Source organism: Telopea speciosissima, chromosome 1 (assembly GCF_018873765.1).
Source record: "Telopea speciosissima isolate NSW1024214 ecotype Mountain lineage chromosome 1, Tspe_v1, whole genome shotgun sequence".
NCBI lineage: Eukaryota > Viridiplantae > Streptophyta > Magnoliopsida > Proteales > Proteaceae > Telopea > Telopea speciosissima.
The window spans coordinates 2,865,561-2,892,162 of NC_057916.1; the positions used below are offsets into that span (position 1 = coordinate 2,865,561).

General features: G+C 36.7%; 1 protein-coding gene across 3 annotated transcripts; it reads right to left on the reverse strand.

Annotated features, from left to right (window-relative positions):
• Positions 1-3,175: 3,175 nt before the first annotated feature.
• On the reverse strand, positions 3,176-13,661 carry LOC122665978 (type IV inositol polyphosphate 5-phosphatase 3). Of its 3 annotated transcripts, XM_043862107.1 has the most exons (11): positions 13,548-13,661; positions 13,216-13,327; positions 13,017-13,073; positions 12,308-12,389; positions 12,091-12,195; positions 10,859-11,726; positions 7,820-8,004; positions 6,938-7,046; positions 5,104-5,246; positions 3,846-4,079; positions 3,537-3,554 (listed from the first exon to the last, which is right to left on the reverse strand). In XM_043862107.1, exons 1-10 carry the CDS (start codon positions 13,575-13,577, stop codon positions 3,863-3,865), a joined length of 1,908 nt encoding a protein of 635 aa, XP_043718042.1. In that variant the 5' UTR covers positions 13,578-13,661; the 3' UTR covers positions 3,537-3,554; positions 3,846-3,862. The 3 variants fall into 3 exon arrangements, with proteins under 3 accessions (XP_043718046.1, XP_043718034.1, XP_043718042.1); XM_043862111.1 differs by having other exon boundaries at positions 3,176-4,079; positions 12,103-12,195; XM_043862099.1 differs by having other exon boundaries at positions 3,176-4,079.
• Between the last annotated feature and the right edge of the window lie 12,941 nt (positions 13,662-26,602).

The window sequence follows — 26,602 nt, forward strand, 5'->3', positions numbered from 1 at the left end:
CGGAAGCTTCTACTTGGATGGGGGTTTTTTTTTTTATTTCAGTTGGGGGGGGGGGGGGGGAGGTTGGAGGGTAATTTTGGACGCACATGTGTAGTTTGGACTCTGGACCCAAGAACCACATGATAAGGTAGCATTCTTTTTCCAATTTTTATTATATAAAACTTATATATGTTAGCTGTCACCAAAAAAAAGTATAGAATAGTGTGCCACTTGGTCGCACAATGCATGTCACTCTTGTGCTAGATAGGGGTGTGTAAAATGACAGCCATATACCCCTAGACATTTCCATATTTCCAGAGTTGTGGTTGTGATTACATGCCCCTGTGTTTGGGTGGGGTGGCATGTGATGTGCAATCGGATGGCGTTCTTTCTCCGGAAATGTATTTATGTTTAGCTTGATCTTGTTTCCCATAAAATATATTGTTTTCATCACGTACTTCTCTGTGAATATAAATAATAATAATTTTGTGTATAATAAATCTTGAGGGTAATTTATTAAGGTATCCAGCTCTTGAGAGGAATCTCTACGTGGTTTCCATCGTACACCTTTATTTTCCCTACGGCAATTTTTTTTTTTTTTTTTTTTTTTGTAGAGAAGAGTTTTACTGATCATGTGACCCGCACTGGCTTCAAGCATACAAAGACGATGAAACCAAGGAATGGCAATGGGCCAATCATTTGCCCCATGGCAGTTTGGTTGTGTTAAAAAATTGCTAATGGTTTGTTCACATCAGCCTTGACCCATGTAGTTAAATTTCAGCCATAAGGGGAGAAAGAATTCTGCTTGGTGGGGCAGCTCGTGTATATTCCAAGCTGCTGTGGACACACCACTAGATTGAAATATTTTAATATCTACCATTGGATTAAGGTTATATTAATTTAATGATTAAATATTAATTTAATAATTAAATATCGGTTTAACAGGTAACCAGTCTCACTTCCTCTTTCTTCGTAAATTTATAAAGTTTTCTTTTTTTAAAATCAATGCCACTTTCCTTCCCTTCCAACCAGCCGAAGCGCTAAAAATGCTTTGACTAATAATACTATAAAGATGCTATCTTTTAGGGTAGTGATCCTCGATAATAAAAGGTGGTGCGGGTTTAGTGACGCTAGGTAGTGTTGTTAGCATTACTCAAAATCTGCTGTCGGAGAACAGAATATAGGTCGAAGAAATAAAAGGGAAGGGTTTTTTTCAAATGCCCCTTTGAAAATAGTTAAATTTACAGTTGTGCATCTGAACTTTCACTAATTTCAAGTGCACTTTTGCTTTCCAAACTATGTACCATTATAGTCCCGCCCGTTAGACACAGATGTTATGTTATAATGGATCCTAATTTTTGAATATTGATGGACCATTCTGCCCCTTAATATGTAGAATGACAAAAATACCTTTGAAAAAAAAAACAAAAAACTGTAACTCATCTTCCCCAAATCGATTGTGGAAGATGAGTAGTATCCTTCAACCCATTTGTACGTTTGGCCATTTTCTGAATCTATCTCTCAAGCTTATCTCCATCCTCATACCAAGAGATTTTCAGCAGAAGATGAGCTTGCCACAAGATCACGGGTAAAAGGACCAAGAACCAGAATTAGAGAGAATTTAATAACCTGAACAAAACCAATCTGAGAGGTCATGCAAAATCTAATTCAAAGTTGGATAGCAGGATTATAAATTATAACGAAAACCTTCTTCCACTAGGAAACCCAGAAAGTGCAGAATTGATAGGAAATTGTGAGAACTCAAATAAGAAATCGATTAGGAATTCAAGTTGAAGATTTAACAGTAAAACTGTATCCAAAACATCAAGTGAAATAGATTTTTAAATTAAGTAGAAGTTGAGTTGAACTAGGAAAACCAAATCATTTACTAGAATTTGGAGTTCAGAACAAAAACTGCAACTAGAAAACTAGAAAGGCAAATTGAAATCAGAATATGGCAGAATTTTAACCAATAATCAGGCTTTAAGACATTAACCAATTATCAATTTGAAACAAGACAGAACAATAAAACCAAAGATGAAGAAATTGAGACATTCCAATCTGAATTCATTAGAATGATAAAGAGAGTGATAGATTAAAGACAGAACAGCAAACTAGATTAGGAATCCAGCCAATTTGTAGGTTTAGAATCCACGAGTATGGTTTGAAACCACATAACCAGACGAATTTTCTGCAAAGGGTTAAACCTTAAAACCCCCAGTTGTTTTACCAGAATCTGAGGCCGGCATCGTCGTCGCCGAAGGACGGACGTTGTTCGCCATGTCCTTCTAAGGCCGCCGCCTCCTAGTTCAGCCACCGCAAGAGGCGGCAGTGGCTTTTAAAAAAAACCCTAACCCGTCTCTGTTTTGCAATTTGGGGAAGAAGGAGAGGGAATACTAATTCTTATAAAATTTAAAAAAAAAATAAAAAAATTTTGTATAACCCATTTTTTGAGGTCAAATTGGTCATTCTACTCTATCAAGGGGCAAAATGGTCCATCAATGTTAAAAAAATGGGATCCGTTATAACATAACGTCTCTGTGTAACGAGAGAGACTATATCACTATAGTGGTACTTAATTTGGAAAGCAGGGATACATGTGGAATTAGTGAAAGTTCAGGAAGGCAACTGTAAGTTTGGCCATTTTCAGGGGGGCATTTAAAAAAAACCCAAAAGTAAAAGGGTGATAAGCATTGGCCTAAGCATGCCAAATTGGAAGCCATACTTGTCACATTTCTTTACTAATGGTCTTATACAGAGAGGTCTCTGATATGACTGAATGTTTTATTAATTTTCTTTGTTAAACTTGAAGGAACGGGTTCATCTACATGTACTGATGTACTTGAGTATGTAGAGGTGCAGATCCTCTCGAGTCAATGTAATAACTGGTAGGTTCAGTGAGAGAACAGCAAGGGGAGCCTGCAGTCTTTTCAGCAGACTCCACGACCCACTCCCCTACTCTCCTCTGCTTCCTAACTATGGACCTCCTAGAGACTGGAGAAGATACTTTCCTGAGTATGTAGATGTTCTTCAAAAGTTGTAAAGAGGATATGCATGTACTTTATGGAAAATGCTAACAACACTCCATGTGCATCTCCCTTGGTGGATTCCAATAAATGTTGCTTAACCAATGCATAGGATGCAACTTTTAGAACTTGGAATTCTACCTCGAACCAGATAATCTTATGCCATTTTCAATACATTTACCAAGGTATATACACATAGAAGGAAAGATTGCTAAGCTGAGGATCTTCCACTTGTACAAGTTATATACTGATGGATATCCACAAATATAAGACAATCTCTCAGACACGATTAATTAGGCTATCCTCTAGGCATTAAAATGTACACATGAACAGAATAGTAATATACATAATTGACAGGGTATGATCAATACTAGAGAATAGGTAAAGAAAAACTAATTGCCTGTATCGTAAATCAAGGAACTCATCCAGCAAGTCTTCACGCACGTCAAGGGTTACTCTATGTATGTATCCTATAGCTCCCAATCAGATATATCCTGCATCAATAAGCAGACAAGATATTTTGAGAGAGGGTGGTGCTTGAGATAAAGCCTGAAAGAGGACCACAAAAGTTTGATTTGGGGGAGAATACTAATGTATCCACAAGACAAAAAGACTCCTTTTTAGTATCTAAAGGAAAAGACATGCTCAGACAGACCGGTTTAAATTGCTTATTCTTCGTTTTTGACCTGGACTCAAAAAATAATTATATTTTACCTAAACTGAGAAACATGCAAACATATTATACTAATACAACATGGTCATCCATTACTAGATGGTGACCATGGAGGACTTTGATTGATCTAAACTCAGGTATTAGGATTTTCCTTGAAAGTAAATTACCTCTCCAAAACTTAGCCTCACATACCATCATCAAGTCCCATATCTGCTATAATAACTTCAACTTCCAGCTCTGCATCTGTGAATGTAAGAGCCCTTTGGAGCTTCCTGTGACAAAAGATCTCAACCTCAGCCATGTAGATGGCAGTCACAGGTCGGTGATCAGAAAGCGTATGCTCAACCCTCTTATAGTTCAACAGCTTCATTCCATTTCCAAATGAAAGGATGCGGTCACACCTGAAAGATGAACACATTTATGACCCATATATGAGTGTCCATTATCCAACATAATATAGTAAGCATATGCAATTGTTTATCCTATTTATGGGGGTTGACATGAAGGAATGATGATATAGGAAAAGCTACCTCTTTATGATCATTACTAGCATGTCATCTTTATATTTTTTTACTTTCAGCATATATATGTATATATATGTGCAATATGCATGTAGCGGTTGCTATTTAAAATGTTGGATGCACGTGTAAATGGTGGTCGAATAAGCCGAAGGGTATCCCTATAAGGCTGCTGGTTGCGAAGAATTGTGGTTTATAAGCAGTAGGGTGTTGAGCACATGATTGTGGAAGGTACAGTTAGTTAAGAGGTATTCATTTGGGATGTGTAGAAAATGTCTTGTTAGAGAATGTATAGCTGCAGTGAATTAGGCTACTGTAAGTTGAGAGTTCTTTGTGCACGTTTGTGTGTTATATGGTTCTTGCATTTGAACTTTGGAGTGTATTCACCATACTCCTTGTGTTTGGCACTTGCAGTTTACTTGATCAATTTTCAGGGCAATTTGTCCCATTTTTCATGTTTTTGTCTGGTGTTGGATGAAGTAATGTGATCTCTTTAGATTTTATTGACTCAAGGTTCTCTGGAATGTCTACTTTTCTTGAATCAGCTTAAAAGACCTCCTTGGAATATCTAAATCTTCACATTTGCTTATTCAAATGCCTGTCATCTTAAAATGCTTCTGTCGCTATTTCCAGAGCCTCTTTGGATCATTGACTCAAGCCGCTCAGGATCCTCCAGCCACATGACTGGAGTGTCCTTACTTTCTCTAAAACAGTATAGGCTCAGAAGACAAAATGGATGAATTGAAGAAAAGATTCGCATGGACAAACCTGACCAGTAACCAGACACTTATGAATAAATACACTCATTTGTAAGAGATGATTCAATATCAAATGGACACAAATATAAGTGGATGGAGAGGTCAAACCCAATATTGAAATGAACCAACAGAAACTCACAGATTCATACCATGCTGGATTACGCCTCCCAGCTTTTGGATCCTCCCCACAATACTTCTCCGAATTAAACTCATACTTGTATGTTGGTGGAAAATTTAGAGTACCTTCGGACCATCCATCAAATGCTTGACCTTTTCTCAATTCTCGTATGAGCTGCAACAACCAGGTCAGATAATTCCAATAGTCATCAAAGTCAATATCCAAACAATAAAACGAACAGATCCATCAAATATCTGAGAATTGGGGAGTACATATAGTTGAATCAAGATTTGCATGATGATGACATTGATTCTGTCTGCATGAGTTTGTGCACAGGGCACAAACCCCAGATTTTTAAGAGATTGCAACACTGAATACCTAATGTAATGCTCGATATTCAAAGATAGAGTCACTCACTCCTTTATAATGGTACAGGAATTTCAATAAGATCCTATGCAATGGATGCTCAGATATTCCAAGGGCATTAAAAATAGTAAATAAGGGATGAACGTGAGCGGAAAGAGTTAGAATTTGCAAACCCCACCCTCTCCCTCTTCCTTGTGAATTAAGTGATCAATGGTCACAATGTTATCTGTGGCCACCGTCCACACAAAAAACTGAAATGTAATAGGAACCTTCCATTTACAACTTTAAGATAATACTACGTTGACGTGTCGTTGTACGCATGTTGAACATAGATTTAACAATAAATATTCCATCTTTAGAGCCTACCATACTCTCACCTATCAGGCACAATATCATCAATTATGGAATTGTTGCAACCACAAAAAGCAAATCAGTGAAAGGCTTCTCGGTTATTCAGGTTCCTAAAAAACAGTAATGACCATATTATTTCACTTCCCATGATTTCATAATGTAGATAAATAGGGAAAATCATTGACTTTAAATTCTGTTAACTTCTCCCTGCAAATTTTCTAGAGTTTGAACATGTTTTTTTGTTTTTTGTAATCTGTTGCACATATTTGCAAGAATTGAAGTTGGAATGAGTTTGTAAATTTTGGAGAAAATATTGGCCTCAGTACATTGAAGAGGTGTTTTTTCTACTGCAAGGTCAAGATCATGGATGCTCTAACAATTGACTTTCAACACTATCTTTTTGGCAGGCATCGATTCCAGAGTCCAGACACATGATTGAAGTTCTTTCTGGATTTTTCCTCATTTGTAGCAGGAAAAAGTGCACTAGTAACAAGAAAGATAAGGGAGGAAAAGAAACAACAGGTCCTACTGCCTTTGCCACAAATGTTATTCCTGCAGTGATTCGTCATACAATTATCTCCTTATACTCTCATTGACTAATGACTAGTGTCAACTGTACATGGAATCTATCTACATCTTCAAAAGAAATTCAAGAATATTTTCTCCACAGAAGGGGTTCTCAGAGTTAATGACATTTTTTCATTTAATATGAGAAAAAGTCAGTTAATTTGCATATACTACCTCTACATACAAGATTTTGATCAAAAAAATTACCATTCCTGAACAGAATGTCTTAGAATAGTACTCTCTACACCAAATCACATTAAATTTTTTTTTTCGTTATCATCCATTTATTATACTTAATATTTTGTGTTTATACATATTAAGAACAAATTATACCAAAACCCATCTTACTATGCCAGAAAAATCCTACATATTCTCAGAGACATATTTCTGTATAATTTTAAGTTTTAAGCGTTCTAATAAGACTTAAACAGCCTAAGCTTATAGATTACTACTACTAAATCAAATATTATGTTCTTTAAATCTTCTACGTGAGAATTGAAAACAGTTCCAGCATTAGAAGAACAACAAAAGTTCACTATGGAAATAACTCACACTATCAATGAAATTGAATCAAAAGTTACCTGGTCCTGCTCAATCAACTTGGACCATTCGTTTTTGGATATGAGTTCTCGTGTCTTCTCATATGATAAGTTGATACGATAATTTAGGTCCCCCAACCAGATAACTCTTCTGCAAAAGGGAATAATGGCACTTAAAAACTCAAATTTGGCAGAAGGATGGATATTGAAATATATATGGGCAAAGAGGGGCTAGGGGAAAGGAAATTGAAATTAAGGGGAAGATAAAGATCCATTAAAATGTTAATTTTTATGTCATTGACAAAGTAAAAGTTCATGATATTTGCAAATAGAGAATAAATGCAATAGAGAAAAAATTTTGATTGCACCATTTTCATGTTAAGAGGATATAACAAGGCATAATTGTTAGATTATAAACAGCTCTTGGGCAAGAGTCGTCTTTCTTTATTGGAGCCGTAAAGAGACCAGTTTTTAGCCAGCAGCACACTTTGCGGGAACAGAACCACCCTCCTATTGGTCCAGCAGGCGGACAACCCTAACTGGCAGTCATACCTAGCCTAGAACTATCTATATACAACGGTTAGTGCTCCAGAATAAGCAAGCAAGTCGCCCCTAGGACAGTCAAGCGCGCACCAGAAACAATCTGAGAAACTACAGAGTGCACTACAAGAACTTCTCTGTATTTATGTCTAGGTTGCTTCTATTCTATTATACACATCCATGTTTACAGTTTTTCCTTGTAGTTCTGCTTCATGCCCATGTTCACTAGGAGGTCTCGAGTTCGAGTCTCCTGGCTAGTACCTTACCTCCTCCCTGGTTCGATCCCCCCCCTCTATAAAAAATATATATATGTAGCTCCAAATTCCAAAATAATAATCTACTTTGCACTGAAACAGAAAGAAAAAAAATGAACTTCTCCCTTACTCATGGTCAAGGATGGTCTTCGGGAATCCCATACCAGAAACTGGATTGAAATGTGTCCTACGATGTATTTCTTGCACATCAGCATTCCTTTTATGTTCATCCCCATCCTTCTCACCTGATGTTAGATGAGTACAGATAAAGCAAAAATGTGTCTGATATATAGACATGCTCACTGATACTGATCCCTGGAAGATTAAATATTAAAAGATTGTCAAGATACCACCAATTAATCATACAATAAAATCAGGTCGTTAACACAACTCAAGCATAATGAACTAGGGGCAATAAAATAGTTTAACGCACTTTTTCCTTTCAGTGAGGGTAAAACCTGTCATTTCACATGTGTACTCGAAAAAATGTACCAGACAATAACAACTCTTGAAAATGACATAATGGTAAGTCACTTTCAAATAATTTTGAAAACCCTCTTTTACCCCGACTTAAAGAACTAGGGGCAACAAAAAAAAAGGTTACATGTTCCAAATACACCTATAGAGGTGTCATTCTGACAATCCCAACTTGTAATTGTTTTTTTTTTAAGGATAACAACCTCATTAAGAAGAAAGATCAGATAGAGTACAACAACAAAAAAAGAAGGCTAAACCCAGCCAAAACAGAAAAACATGCAACAAAGAAGAGAAGAAGACACAAGGAGGGCACATATCAAAGCACCCAACAAAACCTCACAAAGCAGAATTATCCCCAACCACAATCAGGCCTGACAACACCTTGCCTGGCCAGTTCATCAGCCAAAGAATTAGTCGACCTAGGCCTTGACATATAATATTGTTCATCTAAACAACATATCAGACCATGTGACAAAATTAGCAAATGAAAAGCTATCCTTTGAACCTTTACACTGGATTCATTACCCAAAAGCAAATAAAATTTGAACTACCTCCAATTGTCAAAATTTTTTTATATTTGACACGTATAGATTACCCAGATGGATTATGGAGTGAGCTAGAAGATGTGGCAACCAATGCACTGCTTAAGATGAAAAATTAAATTGAAAATATAAGCCAGTGAATTGCAAGACAAATGATGCAGTATTTGCGCCAATGTTATCAAGGTGCATCACTCATGGCCTGCTGCCTAAAGCTTGGTTCACTAACGTGTTCCCTTTGTCTTTCTGGGCTGTTCTCTTCAAACATAAAGCAGAAGCTTGTCTGTTATTTTGTCCATAGCAACCCTGTTTCTTGCTCTTGTTGAATAAAGGCTGACATGTAATTTTACACATTGATTAGGTTGTTGTCTAGCACATTAGTCAGCTAACTTCTCGCAAATTTCTATATCCATTTGATCTTATTTTGATATTTTTTTAGTTGTACATTAATCCACACTATCTTATGAAATACATGTGAGCCTCAGCTTCAGTTAGTAGAACCCCTTGTGCACAAGATCTTGGTTCCTTGTGTGTCTCTCACCCTAATAACAATGTTGTTTGACAAACTATCTAGTTAGAAGGTCTAAGTGCGATGAATTCAAGATTTATGAATATACTTCTAACTAGAGTAAGTCAAGGAAGGAGCCAAATAGTCTAGTTTCAATTAGGAGTTAAGTTTCTGGAGTTCTAGTTAAAGGAATCAAAAAGGCTGATGCACAGATTGTAATTCCTTCTCTCAACCATATTCACTCCTTAATTTTCTCTCACTATTTTTTAGTTGATTCCATTTTATATTGGAGGTTCATCCTTCGACGCAGTTCATGGATTTTCTGGCTCTTTGTTTAGGATTAAGTTATCTGAAGTTCCTAGTGTATACTTACTGGAATTTTGATGATTTTCTGATTGTTTCTCCTGGAAATTTCATCACCAACCCTCTCAAAAGTGCCATTTATACTGATGTTTCTTTTGCTAATGGCTATATTATCTATGTGAAGAGAAATCCACCAACTACTTTAAACATCAACATGAGTAAAGAAATGTGATCAATTGACAAAGATGAAAATGACTAGGTGTAAGATCATAAGACAGTGAAGTGTTAGTTCAAGGGTGAAAAACATTTTCAAAATGATTAGTTGCATGTGGTAATTCAATGACAAGTCTTCTTAGATTATTGTTATTGATGGGGAAACTAAAACAAAATCAACTCAATTGATCTCATTATTCATAAATCAAGGAAAGACAAAAACAACGGGGGAAAAATTATCTAAATGAATGGGAAATTTTGAAATGGTAATGACAAATTGACAATAAACTGTCAGAGAAGTTATTAGATATTGAGAAATTCAATAAGGTTTTAGCTATTTTCCAGAAACATGTTAACAGACGTTTATATTGTTTCAAAGTACATTCTTAAGGATGTTATTCATAAATTGTAGTTGTTTTGTAGATGTCAGCAGTGGGAAAACAGTAGTTTCATTTCTCATCTTGAATTTTTCCAAGGTTTAGGCCTTGTATATCAATATCTATACTTTCATTTGCACTGCAAGAAGTTACTAACAGCTTCCAAGTAATTGTTATATGCAGTTACCCATTTAAACATTAGGAAGTCAACCTTGACAACTTTTTTAAGAGAAAATTTAATGCATCAAGAGCAAAGAAGAAAAGAGCGGTTGACTATGTTAACCTAATGGAGAATTCGATTATATATATTGGAATTTGGTAGCATGAAATACTAAATATCCAACTTAAAAGGGGGGGGGGGGGACAGAAAAGTGAGTGGAAGTTGGCAGAAAAAAGAACTCTCATTTTATTGGTCAAAAGAATATCATCCTTTCCGTTCACAAATGAAATGGCCTTAGGCTTGGCCAGACGATTATCATAAAATGCCTACGCAGAAATCCAGGAGGGAGGGGAAAACAAATATGATTGTAGTGAGTTTCTACTCAATGAGAGGCATAAAATTCAAGGAGATGCAAAACCCTCCAAACCAAATTTATACTCTAAAGTATATATATACATTGGCAAAGCAATCTATTGCATTCAAAGAAACAGAATTGTCAGCAAGACTTAACAAAGGCTACTACATAGAATTGATAGTAAAAAGGCAGCACTGCATAAAACTGCAAGGATAGAAAAACTAGTTAAGAACTCACCTTATTACCGATGTAGCCCATAACACCAACACCAACGGTAGACACTTTCACGTTCCGAATATGTCTACGCAAGCTTCTACGAACCCATATAGAAAGGAAAATCCCAACCATTTTCTTACTAATTATTCTTACAAAAGGTGACCTTTTGCGGCGTATGATGGTTTCCAGGTCAATATTGGTTAGCAAAGCTGTTTCTGATGCTCCTCTACAATCCCCACAAGTAGATGACTTGAAGGAATAAGATGTTTTGAAAGACTTAGATGCTTTGAAGGACTTGACTGATTTGAAGGAATTGGGTCTCTCTAAAACATGCTTAGCCAGCAAGTCCATTGGTGGCTCAGGCCAACTCAAACCAATCCTCTCTGTCCCACTAAGTGTTTTAGATAATATGCCTTTCTGTTGGGGAACTGATGACTCTGGATTTTCCATGGACTCCTCTGCCCTAAAGCAATTTAACCTATCTAATCTCTTTGAGGAAGAAAACTGTCTCTGTAAATCACGTTCTCTTGATGAGATTGTATCTGCATTTTCAGTGGTGTTTGAAGCTTCAGATCGTACAAACTCATTCTCACTTGTGGTGGTTGCATCCTTGACTTCATCAGAACCATTGGATTCTTCATCCAATGGATATACTTGCTCATCTCTATCACTATCAGTTTCAACAAGGAATTCATCTTCGATATCAGGGACATCATCTGATGGCTTGAACCTAGATGGTGAAGGAGGATCACTGTAGCATTTATACTTTGGCTTCTCTTGTTGAATTCTGTTCAGTGTTTCACGAATAATATTTTCCCATTTTGGAACAGGACGGCTGTCCTCAGCACCAAAGATATTTCCTGCATTTAATGGGACAATCTCCTGAAGACTACAAAGATAAAATACTGTTAGTCTAAAATGAAATTTTCCACACATAAGTGTGATAAGTTTATACAATTAATGATGGTGATATACTTTCATTGAAAAAAAAAAGATGGTGATATATTAGGGTACAAATAAGAGTCATAAATACTTTTCATTAACTGGAAAAGTGGGAAAAGAAAACAAACAAGTATGATGAAACAAGTTTTGATGAAAGAAACAAATATGCATTTAGTGGAGAATAAGTAGCATTAACTCTGGCATAGATCAAATCTTTTGATGGGCCCAGAACTGCCAGAGAAGCAGCCAATCAACTTATGCACTAAACTCTAACTAGCAGATTATGGAAATAAAAGGAAAGAGATGATTACCCGATCACATACATATCGGCAGGCTCATCCATTTCTAGCCACTCTGAGATGTCTAGATCATCAGGAGGAAATTTACCCCCTACGTTCCATGTCCCTACAGAAATCCTAATAAGGCCAGAACTGAAGAGTCAGCAAGAAACTCATGATAGATGAAATATAAAAATAAAAAAGAGAGAAAATGATTCTTCCCCCTCACTCCAAAAGCTGTCTAACATGCCTGAGTTCTTTGGTGTTTATGTATTGAGCTCGAAGGGTTTCTGAATTCCGTCTCCTCCTCTTGGGAAGAGTTTCAGAGGCTCCTATAAATTAAGGCCATAAGTTATTCAATGGAAAATGCAATAATACGGAAACATTTCATGGAAAGGAACTCAATGAGAAGGAAGCATGTGAAAAACAGAATTAAAATCACTGGTTAATAGTCATCCTCTTCCCCAGATAAAGTTCTGGAAGCAACAGTTTCCAATTCTTTTTATTTCTTGATTAATTTAAACTGCCTCCAGGTCTGTTCTAGATATGGTTATTTTAATACCTTAAAGAGTTCATTGGTGGGATATTAATAGAAAGAATCAATTACAAGCAAATACTTGGATTTTGCATTTATTTAGTAGCAGAGGCATTATCTTACCTATTCATGTAAACAGGACAGTTTATACTCATAGAGAGAGAGAGAGAGAGAGAGAGCTGGTAATTGTTTATACAAAGCACTCGTAATATTAATAGAAAGAATCAATTACAAGCAAACACTTATGGGCACCAAGATTCAACCAGAAAAAATATGGCAAAGCTTTTCTCTGGGAGGGTGAATTTTTCTTCATTTTCATCAATTGAAATTATTTTACTCATGGGCACCAAGGTTCAACCAGGGAAAAAAAAATGGCTCTCACCAATTCAAAAAATCAAATAAAATTCGATATTACACGCGTTACCATTGCGCTCACCTTTTTTGTCTCCAAAGAACGAATCTTGTCCCCAACGAAAAAATTCTGAACAAAATAAAAGTTTCAATCAAGCAAAACTTCAAAAGGAGTTCTTGAAACTTGCATAAATAAGGAGTAACAAGTAAAACTCAAACTTTTAATGACAAATCAAAGAAAAATTATGTGTCCGGGGTTATCTTCTTCTCACCTTCATCCTCAGAATCAGAGCTGTTGTCACCTTCGTCGGTATCCGCACTGAAATTGTTTCCGCTGGAGCTGATGTTGAGCCATTTGTTCAGGATAACTCTCGGCCAAAGGAGCTACAGGTCCATGCAACGGAAACACAAGATTTCAACCCAAGTTCACTGCAATTTCTTAAACTAAGAGAGAAGGGGGTTGGGGTGAAGGGGAAGGAAGAAATGGACAAATGTTGCCCCAGCGAAAAAAAAAACTATAATATTAAAGTCTCTAGAAATCCAACTCAAGAACCCAGATGGGAGAAAATAATAATAAAAGTAGCAATAATTATTAAATTAATACCTCTGCTTGTTTTTTCTGGGTCTGCTTCATGTTGTGCAAGGTGAGAGAGTTTAGAGATATGGAAACAGCAAAGCCCCCGTTCGGTTCTCTTTCTGCTCACTAATCTGAATATCCACAGACAACAAAACTTGAATCAAGGAGGGAAGTAATTGGTGAAAGTCAGGGGGAAGGGGTGACAAAATTGGCTCTCTGGGTAGCAAAATAACGGTCCTCTGTAGAGAAGGGAGTGAAAAACGAGAGAAGGGAGTGAAGAACGAGGGAGCTTTATCAACTGAATCGAAGGGAAGTGCTGAGTCAGTTTATCTCCCGAGTTAAGAAATAAATTCTCCTGAATATTTTGCCCAAAAATAATACAAAATTGGAGAAATGAAAGCATTGGCGGGAATATAATATTGTGTTGGGTCAGACGACGACAAAGCATGATTTTGGAAATAGGATCACACACACTGCTGACACATTTACAAGCATGATTTTGGTTACAGAAGTCCTAAAAATAGATAACACTTAACCTTCTGATCTAGACAATTAATCCAACACAACTGCCACCCGTCTTGTTGTTTTTTACTTTACCTCCAGAGGTATTTTTTATTTTTTTTTTTCTATTGATTTTTTTTTTTTAAATAAAAAATTTATTAAAGATTAAAAAAGAGGCAAACAAGCTTAAATACAGACCAAAGGCAAAGAAAACTAAAACTTAAAAAGGTGACTCAGTCCTAAACACACTGGTGAGGGCAATAAGTCACTCGCTCACCCAAGAGAAATAATAAAATAAGACTACGGGAGATCTATGAGGTGCATCGAGAGGGTCCTTATTCTATTCGATCGTCTATGGATCTCAGCATATAAACCAGACCGATCAAGAACCACACGGATCGAAAGAGCCTCCTTCTCTGGCGAAAAGGGAGATGGAATTTTTTGCAATCCCACTTTTAACTTCTTTTAAACCTGATGTTTTTCTAGTACCACGTCCACCGCCTTAACACCAAGATTTGCATTTCTTTGATTTCGAGTTCTGCAAATAACTGAGATTGCCATATGGGAACCCACACGACCACCTCGAAGAGCATTCCCATGTCTAACACGATTTTTTCAACCCGGCAATTTAGTCTACCCGCCTTGCACCTACTCTTAATTAGATTGGTCATAACCTGACCCATGAGAATTTGATTTTTGAACTGATTCTATCTCATTAGACATATTTAAAAAGATAGCTCCATCTTGAAAGTGAGAATTATACATATTCGAACTCCCTCCCTCTTTTTGGTTCGGCACCACAGATTTACCTTGATGTCCCGTTTTAACCTGCACCTCCCTTTCTTCCAAATCATCTTCTTCAGAAGAAGCACTACCATCTGACCTAGAACCACCTTCACTGCCCTAATCCTTTGACTCAGAAGAAGCACCATCACTATAAACGAACCCGGACTGAGAACCAGCACTAATTGGAGCTCCAGAATTTGGCCCGCCCAACCCATTTGTTAAGTCTTTACTCACCACTAAGGAATTTGAATGAGATGGCTGTCTCTCATTAAAAATTGACTTGCCAAAATCAGCATGACTATTGAGTGGGACGTTACTTACCAATTTAGATCCCTCTTGATTGGAAAGACAGGGAGAATCTCTTCTTGATTGCTCTCGAGAACGTGATTAAATGACAAGGGGACTACCGGCTTTCTATCAACTCTGTAAAGTAAAGACTTCTTACCCCAAAAAAGAAAAATCTACTCTGTAAAGACTTGCAACGCTAAAAAATAATGCATTCAGCTTTGACTATTATTGGCTCCACACCCGTTCCCATGCGGGGGAGCTGAACCGTACTCTGGTTAATTTATGGGTATCAGAGTATGGGAGAGTATGGATGGCTGTGGCGAGTCCGGCTCAGCACTTCGTACGAAGACTAAGAGCTTCCTCTTTGTACTTTTCCTAATGGACACAAAACTGATCAAAACTGACTCTTATGATTTGGGATTTGTTTTTTTCTTATAATAAAACTAGCCATAAGACAAGAATTTTTATCCACTCAATTAAACTGCACGTACTTGACGTCTAGTACATCTAAATAGAGGAAGGTGGATCTCATGTGGACCCTACCTCGGATAGTGTGTTCAAGCAGGGAGTAGGATAGTCATTTCTACCTCTTCTGTTAGATGTACTTGACGTCAAGTACTGGTAGTGTAATTGAGAGGATAAAGATCCCATAAGACAAAAATGAGACCCACATCCTCCTTCGCCTCCTCTTTCTTCACAAAGGATGAAGTAACACCATCAACCAGTCCAATCCCTCTTCTTCCTCCTAACCCACCTAGAACTCCACCCTCACGCCCAGTTTCGCCCCCTAACCCCACAAACAGCTCCCCATATGGGGACATGTGTTCGTAGATCCATCCTCCATGGGGCATGGAGACCACACTTACTACAACCCTATGAAAGATGAAGATCTGTCCCTACCCGTCCCCTTGTGGGGAGCGAATCCGTTCCTCGCAACCTCGTCTCCAAATCCCACCCCTTGCAACCGTACCCCCGATTCGATGCCATATGAGAAGGGGGTTTTGCGTTGGGGGAGGACCAGAGTTTATACACTTTAATGTAATTGTTAATTGAAGTCTAAAATTCAACCCAAAAAAAAAAAATTTTAAGTCTAAAAGAAAAAAGGTGGAGGATAGTAATTGTGTAACTTGGAGCATTAACAAGGAACCTTGACCAGTCGTGCTACTACTGACTTTAAACCATTCCCCTTAAAGAAAATAGTGAAGCATTTTTAAGAAACGAATCACTTTTTGATTGATATTTATTCTCGATCCATATCGATATCAAGTATCGATAATATCAATACATATAATAAGATATCGATACCTTATCCATATTATATATCCAAATAAAAATTTGTCCAAAACAATAAATTCTAACCCCTACGTGGAGTGGACCATGGATTCAATAGGAGCGCTTCTCTATTTCTTGGCCTTACTCCTATTTTTCTTCAGATATTTGAAATATGGAATATTTTGTTGACTAGTCAGCTTCTAGTAAAAAATACAAGGACAAAATACTCCAATCCAATGGCAACAACTCTAGGTTTACTTGTCCATAAAATTTGAACCCAATTAGACATACATCATGACCTTATTTTTTGGTCAACCACATAAGATTATTAAACCTAACCAAATATACTTTGCCCCCAAAAAAAAAAAACAGCATGAAAATCAATATGTTTTTATCCAAAAATATAATAAATAAATAATAGAAGAATACTTCGTAATCCTTTAGGCACATAACTACATAAAGCCTAAGTCAACTGAACATAAATGACAACATAACGATTTAGAGAGACGTGATGAAGGTATGCTATCTAATCACCATTGAAGGAAACTCACACAAAAAAAGAACAAGGAGAAAGTTTTTCGAGTCCTACGAGTGAATTCTTTACCCATTGATTCATCATCATAATTACTTATTTCTCAGGTATTTTGAAGGTTCGAAATGCCCCTTCACTATTCCCAGAATTTCATCCAATCACAATAATGGTCATTGGCTGAAGAGATTTTTTTCTTTTCTCCCACAGTTAAAGAAAACTCGGTCCAAAAAACAATGACAAAATATGAAGATGACAAATTCACATAGTTTGCATAACCACACAAAACATGAAGACAAATCGGTTGCTTGTGAATTTGACCTTGATTGGTTTTGGGTGGCCATTGAAAGGGAGGTGGAGAGGTAAGTAACCTATGACAACTAACAACTTGGCTCAAACATCCGATCAAGGCCCTTTTCAAAAACCTATATTCCACAAAATATAGACGGCATTAATATATGGAGAGAATTTTCTTGAAAAGAGTACACATCCATCTAAGGTCATAAATGTTTACTCCTTATTACAATTTCTTGATACTTTTTGGCTTTTGCACACCACTTGAAATGCCTCAATCAAGGAAGATTCCTCTTTATTTATTTGTTCTTCCATATCTCGTTTGTAACATTAAAGATCCCAACACATACATTATTTTACCTCAAAAAAAGATAAAGACTGAACACACCGACACAACTATGCCCAACCTGAGGCTCTCTCTCTCTCCCCCACCCCTTATGGAAATGATCTTCTACAATGCCAATCCCACCCTTTTCATTGGACACAGCTGCTAACTCTAAGTAAAGCCAAACGGCAAACATAATCCTCTCCCAAAAAAAAAAAAAAATGTTTCCATAATTTAAGCCTGTGAGTCAGTATGACATGGTTGGTTAGGGCCAAATCTAAATAGACATTTAGGAATGACTAACCATGTCGTACACACCTCATATCTAAGCTTCGTTGTCCGAATGCCTTCCTCGGTGAGTCAGAATCTCTGAGGTCACTCATTATGTCAGATCACCAAAAGCGGTCCATTCTGTTGTCAACTGTCCTTTTCCAGTTCGGTATCGTGCATAAAGTTTTTTTTTTTTTTTTTTTTTTTTTTTTCACTTTCTAAATTTTTTCTGGCTCTTATGCAATTGGTTCCTCTCGTATGCCGTCGACGAATAGGAATGCAGTATAGGGAAGAGATAAGATAAGTGTAGACTTTACAGAGAATTTTAATCATAAGTGGCGGAGAACATTTATGGCACCCGGTTCGAAACACGGTAGGAAGAAACAAAGGTATTTAGGGTCGGGCCCCAAACGATATGGAAGGAGGAATTTAATCATAAGAGGCACAGACAATGTCGGAAACTTAAATTGAAAGGAAACCCACAAAAAAAGTATAAAGTAGACACATGTATTCGAGTGCTCTTACCAAAAAAAAGGTATTCAAAGTGCGTTATGGACATTGACTTTCATCCTTTCCTATGGTCGATGTCATCCCAATCCTTAACAATGTTAATAATAATAATAATAATCCGAATCATCGAATAGCAGAGAATTGATCCACTATCTACAAAAATCTCAAAGAGAATCCCCATCGACCCCCTTTCTATCATTAGGAAAGATATCATCGATGTCCAAGTCGTGTAAAGGACCAATGAGAGTGCAAATAAAAGTATCAACGTAGAAGGTTTTTTTTTTTTTTTTTCAGACGGAGTGGTACTTTGACATGTTTCTATGCTTGCACGAACCACATGACAAAATAACGGTATTTTCCTTTCAGTTATATTCTTAACTAGGCTAATTGTATTGTTCACTCCCTCGCTGTAAAGGTCATGTCAACATCATGTAAGATAGTATGATCGCATTCCACTCCTTAGCTACATGATTTTTGTGTCAAGGAAGCTTTGTGCTCCTCGTGTCATTCATCTCAATAAAAATTAAAAGTAATCTGAATTTATTTGATTTGAATTAGATTTGATGGCATCGAAGTCTTATTATTGTCATTCTATAAACCTTCTTTTGCATCAATGAAACTTATCTTGTAGGCATATTTCTCAAGGTTGTCGAATAAAAAACTCTAATAAAAACAAGAATTTTGAGAAATCTTTGGTTCTTAATTCTATTTCTAAGATCGATCCCATGTCCAATTCCATATGCTTGAACCTTTTGATCTTCTGGGTTAGATAAAGGGATTAAAATCCATCCCGCAAGTTACTTGGAAAAAATTACTGATTCATGAATTTCAACTGCAACTAAAGGACTTTTTTTTTAATCAAAGAAGTTGGAGAAATGCCTCCACCAAGCGATTGATTTATAGTATCGTGACTCGGGACTTAGGAGATGCTTTGTCTTGCCTCTATTTGCTCTAGTCACTACAGAAATACTCTCTAGGATCCAATTGCAAGCGATCGTGACACGATAGTAATTTGTTTTTGTTTTCCACAAATGGAAAAGATTCAACATCATGTTTGGAGAAGGTTGGATATGCCACCAGCTTTTGATAGATGAGTAGCATATACCAATCACATGACTGGACATAAAAGGGCAAAGGGATCCAAGGTTCAAAATCCAGGTATCGGACTCGGGATCGGGATCGGATCGGACCAAATCGGTCAGGATCAGTCAAAAAACCCCCCAAAATCATTTTTTTATGGATCGGGTCATGTATCGACCAGAGTTGGTGAGTATTGTGATCTTGGGATCGAATCGATCGATATTATCTAGATTGGATCGGTCAAAATCGATTGGTATCGGTCAAGATAATATAAAAAAACTTAAAAACTTTGAAAAAATAAAAAAATATTCAGTTGGATCGAATCGGCCGATCCAGTCAACGATCCAATCAAACCTTGATGTATCGGTCAAATCTCGGGATCGGCCTTGACCGATACCGATCTGATCCAGCCAATATTGGCCAATCTGATCCGATACCTCAAACCATGAAGGGATCTTTTCTAAAAGAAGAGGAGAGATGATGACAAATGCTGAGCACCTGGCGGTGTGCCCAGCCTTTTCCCCAAAATCAAATAAGATGGTATGTTTCAGGACTTTTTGGGAACTTTGTTCCATCGTCAATAAATTTGATTTCTATAAAAAAAAAAAAAAGGTATGGTTTGGGACTTTGGATAAAGAGCTACATTTGTCATGCCTCACAAGAGAACGAGAGATCTACACCCTCCATGGGCTGTGTGTCCCACAGTCCATGAAAGGTGTCGATTTGTCCCCCATTCGTTCCCACGTGGGGACAGGAACCAAACCGACAAATCATCGCAATTTTCTCCGGCAAATACAAAGCAACCCATTTAGAAAAAGTAACCACAAAAAATTAAAAACTAAAAAATGGCAGATAAATATATAAAAGTTCAGACTACAGAAAGAAAAAGGGGAAATTTATACAGCGCCATAAGTGAGATCTGGCATCTGAGCAACAAATGTATGAAAATATGAACTATTAAGAGCTGGTTTCAACTCAAGAACAGTAACGACGAAGGAGATAAATAAATGATCGATCAACGAATGGACAGATAAAGCAGGTAAGAGTTGAATTGAAAGATCCGTACCTTTTGAAGTCCGAACTTTGCACTATTAGTTGTTTCAGCAGAAAAATCGAACAGATAGAAATCATGAGAAGTGAGATCTGAGCAACAAATGTATGAAAATATGAACTATTAAGAACTATTTTCAAAACTCAAAAGATATTAATGGAGGAGAAAATGATCTCAATCGATCGATCAAAGGACGAAACAGGCAAATCAGGTAATTAAGAGGTGGAATTCATTAATCAAAGATCAGTGTACCTTTTGAGTCCCGCACTTTTACGTGAGAAAAAGCGAAGAAATGGAAGCTGAAAAGAGACAAATCACACTCAAAAAAAGTCACTATTCCCTCTCCTGACTCCTCCTGAGAGACTCAAAAGTCTCCTGCTTTCTTCTTTGAAGGCTGTCTGAGCAGTGAGAAGAGAATCTGATTCTCTGAAATAGGGATTTGCCCTTTCCGTCGGTGTCCCTATTTATAGCTCTTCGTATCAGATTCTTCTTTAGCCACGTGGACTTATCACTTTTGCCGCTTTTACATCATCCGCAGCTTCTGGGTTTCGTGGCTATTTAAAATCATCATTCGTCAGATTGATTTAATTAATTTTGGGTTCTCCAATGAAATTGACCGCGTGGACACGGTGTCCGTGAATGGAGCCGGGGAGGTGGGACCCACAAGTGGGACGTGTATACCGTGTAATTTTGTGACGACGTCGAAGTAATTGTTTTTTTTGGGGATACTGTCTGTCTCTGTCACCATTCAAATAAAGTACTTAAATTAAACACCGAAATAAATTAATAAAGCACTTAAATATAAGTTAAGTGAATCATTAAATACATTATCGTTGAATCCAATCTTCTTCATAATTAGCAACCATAATGTCTGGCATTTTGGTGGGTCCCACCCATCGCAACTCATGATTCTCACTATAAAAGAAAAAAAAAAAAAAAAAAAGGAAATAAAAGAAAATCAATAAACAAAAGGTTATGTGTATAGCCATACATAGTGCACGGTCGCCCATCAAACTGTTGGATGGGCATGAGCATATTGGATGCACGGCTTTACCCCTCCAATGGTTTGGTGTACAACCGTTGATCATGCATAGCCTTAATCCATTTCCGTGTTCTATGTTGTGTTCCCTTACAGATTCCCTTTAGCTAGTCGTCGGACCATCGAACTGATCTCCTATGAAAATGTAAGTGATATAAAGATCTAGGGAAAAAGTTCTGTGAGGTGCCAGAGGAGGGACCGCTAGTATGCTATCCATTCCATCACATCTCATTGATGCACTTCTCTAAATCGCTTGCTCATATAACTATTTCACAAAGATAAATGTTATTGAGAATGTCATGGAAAAGGATTTTGATCAGCCATGGTAGGAGTTGGACGATCTAACTCGCTAAACGACAGCAAAAACAGGGGTGGGGTGGTTATTTCACATATGGGGCCCAGGTTAGTGGGGCTAGACCGTCTAACTCCCCCCACGGCTAGACAGAAGCCAGGTCTGAATGTTAATACAAGACAGTTGGTTTTTAATTGCCACATGGCACTTCCTTGACACTCGACATATAGTGAATAGGCAAGCCCCATCCTGCCCCATTTTTTTTTTTTTTTCTTTCAATTAAGAGGGATTAACTAATTTCAATTAAAAATTCATTGGGTCTTTTTAAGGATTCTTTTTAAGGATTGTCTCTAAAATTGCAAATTTTTATTCATCTTATTACTATTTAATATCTCATAATTTGATTTTATTAATTGAATGAATATTGGGATTGAGTTTCCCATATTATCAACATGAGGGGAATCTGCACACCACACCAATAAGTGTTCTAAAGAAATATCATTCATGTGAGGCCTATATTTTCAAAACAGGTGATCGAAAATTCATATAAAATGGAAAACTGACGACATTTGTAGCATAGCAATCTGTTTTTCTCATGTATATTTGTTATTTAACAATTATAAACATATTTTTTAAAAAAATATTATTTAATGGAAGAAAATAAAAAACAAAATTACAATCTTGATCATGTGATTTAGCTATGCCATCAAAATTGACTTGTGGGCAATTCAATGGACACCTTGTCTATTCAACCGCTCAATTAAGCCACACCAAATCTCTCCCCATAGTAAAAAATCACATGATTATCATCTTAGTGCTAGACTGCTAGCACAACAACAATTGTGAAACACTTCTTTTTTCTTTCTAGAAAACTATTAATGTAGAACGTTACTTTTTTTTTTTTGATAAGTTTTGTAGAACGTTACTCATTACTAATTTAAAAAACTACTTGGTCAAGTTTGAGTAAATACTAAGACAGGTGGTATTGAATTGAATAAATAACCCGGTAAGGAATTTAAACGTGCATCACTACTTAAGTGGGATTAGTTGATTGTGAGGTTGACATATATAAGTTTTAAAATAATAATGCTGGTTGTTCCTCATAACACTCATTACAATTAGGCTCACCGCATATATACATATATATACAAGGTATTTGGTTATGCACTTTGTCAGTATCATGTTTTAACTTTTCAAAGTAGTTTTCTCCAATCATAAATATGTATCTAAATTTAGATAGGGGTAAAGTTATCTGCACTAAGGGCGTGGGGTATGCCTAGACACATGGGGTGGGCGAAATGACCACCCCTCCCCCACAATGACCCAAACCCCGTCCCATTTGTCTGGGCGCAGGCTTCTGGACAGAGAACATGTACCTAGATAGATAATTATAATTAGGGAGAGAAATCTATATGCACACAACCCACTTATATATATTGATATCTTACACGACAAACAACTAGTAGGGATCAAAACAGTATATTTGAAGAGGGGAGAGTTGGAAAGCCCACATATTTGATGAGGAGAGAGACTGACTGTGAGAGTGATATACATACTTTATGTGGATTGGAATAAATGGGAAAATGATGTATACGCTTCTAGTAGTACATGCCCTCTTACAGTCTCTTTCATTCTTGACATTCTCTCTCCTCCTTGAGTATGTGGGATCCTCTATATACAAAAATCATGACACCCTCCCATGTGCCCATTGGCTTATATTGTAGGAGATGTCAATGCACATGGATCATCTTTAGATCTCTCTCCCTAAAAATATAATCTAAGATTTTGAGATTTTTTTTTATGTGGGTTTCTTTGGCTGTTATGGTTACATAACCCACCAAATTCACATTAGAATTTGCCTACATGAACACAAGTGAAAATGTTGAATTGTGTACAAAAACACAAATGAAAATCTTGAATTGCGTATAGAAACAAAACAAACCACTTCTATTCTTAGAGAGAAGGTACGTGAGGCAGTTTTCCTTCAGCTACGATGAAGCAAGTATTCTTTCATCGTGAGTGATCAAAACCATGAGATGGGTGTTGAAAAGTCAGGGAGGGGCATCTCTTTTTTTTTTTTTGTTTTTTGTTGAAAAATAAATTCCTTGACAAACAGAGTCATTACAAGCAATGACATCTTTCAAACAAAGATTCAAAAGCCACTAAGAGGTAACTGGCCAATCAATCGGGGACTCAACCGATAGGACCGATCAGGCCAAGGAGTCTGCAACAACATTAGACAACCTTGGAATGAAACAAAACGAACATGATGCAAAGAAGCTTTGAAGCTGGAGAATATCAAAAGCCACACCATTAATTTCACAGTTGAAGCATCTAGAATTAATTTGATGAATCAGGCTAGAGCATCCGATTCCACCAAAATATGAGATAAACGGTGCTTTGCCGCTTGGAGAAGACCACTATTGATTGAAGGTGGGGCATCTCACCTTCAATCAATAGGGAATGTAATAATGATCATTGATTCATAAACTCTCATTGCGCCCCTCTTGGTTGATATTCGCGGGTGCACTCTCATTGGTCGAAGCATTGGCAAAAGAGCCATGCTCCCAAATAGAGTTCATTTTCCCGATTTAATATGTGGGCCATCAGCATATATAATATTACATTAAATTTTTTAAAAATTGTCATTTGTCACTCAACAAACGTTAGACATATTTTAAATATCTTTAAAATGAATCATACCTTTTTAGCATTTTTTTGACGTACCTTTTAGGCCAATACAAAAAATGAAACCAGGGCGACAAAAAGACACCCCATAAGTCCATAACGCTGCTGTTAACCCTCGGCTTAAAGTCAAGGGGTCCTTGTCGTCTTTAGGGTATAGTAATATAGTTAAGGGTTCCAAATCTTTCTCTGAATACAGATCCATCCCCAAAGGTAACCATGGGAACGAGGTTTGTGGGAAGAAAAATGGCTCAGAAGGAAACAAGGAATTGGGATAGGAGATTAAAAAAGAGTCTTACGCGTTAAGGTGCTAAACGTGTGGTCGGAGGTACAGAAAGGAGTGGATGAAGAGAAGTTTGTTTTTAATGATGAAGACATGAATTTATTTTGGTAGAAAATTTTCATCCATTGTGGGAGGGAGAAGTAAATCTCATGATCTGACGGTCATTAATACTCCCATTATAAATGAAAGTTCAAAATTATTTATTTTATTTTCCTTGTTTTTTGTTTTTTGTTGATGATAAAAGCAGGTACAAACTAAGCACCAAGTGCATAAACTGCTAGGTTATGCACAATATTCCAACAAAACCCCGGTTCTGAAAGTTGGTAACAACTATATCAGTAGCACGATTACTAATATACATAAGATCCTGTTCTACCTCCATTAATGCTTCCTTTATGGTTGGTGAAGGAAAACTCTTTTTTTATTTTTTTAAAATTCTCCCAAGTAAAACTAGATCAAGTTTTTTAGAGATGGATTTCATCTATGCGTCTAATGGCATACGAGAATGATTTTCATACGAGAACCAGATCTACCTCTATATATAACATTGATGGGAGAGTTTCAACGTGTCAAAGTTGCAATGAATCGACCAACACAGCCCATGTGAACGAAAGGAACCTTTTCACATTGATTTCTTGAGCATGTTCAATTGAGACAAGTAATGAAGTTTAATATTTCCCTTTCCATTATTAATGAGAGGGTTGGCACTTGGCAAGAATTTAAGCTATCAACATACTTCATTATTTTATTTGGCTTGGCATCTTCTAAGCAAAATCACTTGTCAATGTCAATATTATTGTCATTCAATCTTAAATTACCAGGTTGGTTCTTACTATTATTATTATTATTCTAATACATATAAAAAGTATCGTCATCTGAGAAGGTACAAACATACGAGTTATCATTATTTATTGCTATATTATCAGTATAAAAATGCATATTATAAGTATATTATCTAAAATCATTTGGATGGACTTTTAGTTTTTTCTTAGATGATAAATTCATTTTGCTCGGTATAAGTTGCCTTAAAAATCATGATGTTTTGGAATCAGAACTAGTAGGAACTTCCGCTGAATTAGGTTATGTTCAATTGAGAGGGTCTGAAAGAAGTTTGGTGTTTTAACAAGTTGTTGTCTCAACTTCTTCCAACTGCATTCCATTCTACGTGACCCTATGAAATTTTAACTTATTTTTAGAATGTTACTGACCTGTCTAAAGATATAATTTTTAGGGCAATACCAAATGATGCTCTGTTAACCTTTTTGAGTACTTTAGCTAGGAAAGCTGCTTTATCTAACCTTCCTTGTGTTCATGATCGATGTATTAATTTGCCATCTTAATATATAAAGTTTTTCTTTTTCATTAAAAAAAAAAAAAAAAAAAAAACATTATCTAAGACTAGGTTATCAGTTTTGTGAATTGAACACTTTAACGTGATATCAAAGCTAGCTATCTGATTCACTATGTTAATAGTACATCTATGCATCACCGAAAGAAAGGTTACATATGGTGTGTGTACTGCCAATCAAAAGTAGCAACAAGCTAGTGTGAGGGGGGAGGATTGATGAGATTAATCCCCCATTGGAGAACTGTGAGACCTTGAATTGCTTCATATATCAATTGCGTCTTTTCATTTAATAGCTTAATAAACTTTTGAATTAGATGTTCTTAACATGTCTTTCAATACACTTATACCATAACTTTGCCTCATTTCGTTCAACTTCATAAATGTTTTATGGAGAAAAGTTTTCTGTGGTGGAGTGTACCGATCGACCATGCCCAGACATAGTGGTAGGCCAAATGATCGCCCCGCCCCTTATGAAAGACGAAAATTCCGCCCCCAATCTTGCTTTTGTATGCTCTCTCTCTCTCAACAT

Coding starts and splice junctions, on each gene's coding strand:
- LOC122665978 (XM_043862099.1), bottom strand. CDS start 13,577: ATGAAGCAGACCCAGAAAAAACAAGCAGAG. Junction 12,390..13,016: donor CAAAAAAGGTGAGCGCAATG/GTAACGCGTGTA, acceptor CTTAATTTATAG/GAGCCTCTGAAACTCTTCCC. Junction 12,196..12,307: donor ATAAACACCAAAGAACTCAG/GCATGTTAGACA, acceptor TGGCCTTATTAG/GATTTCTGTAGGGACATGGA.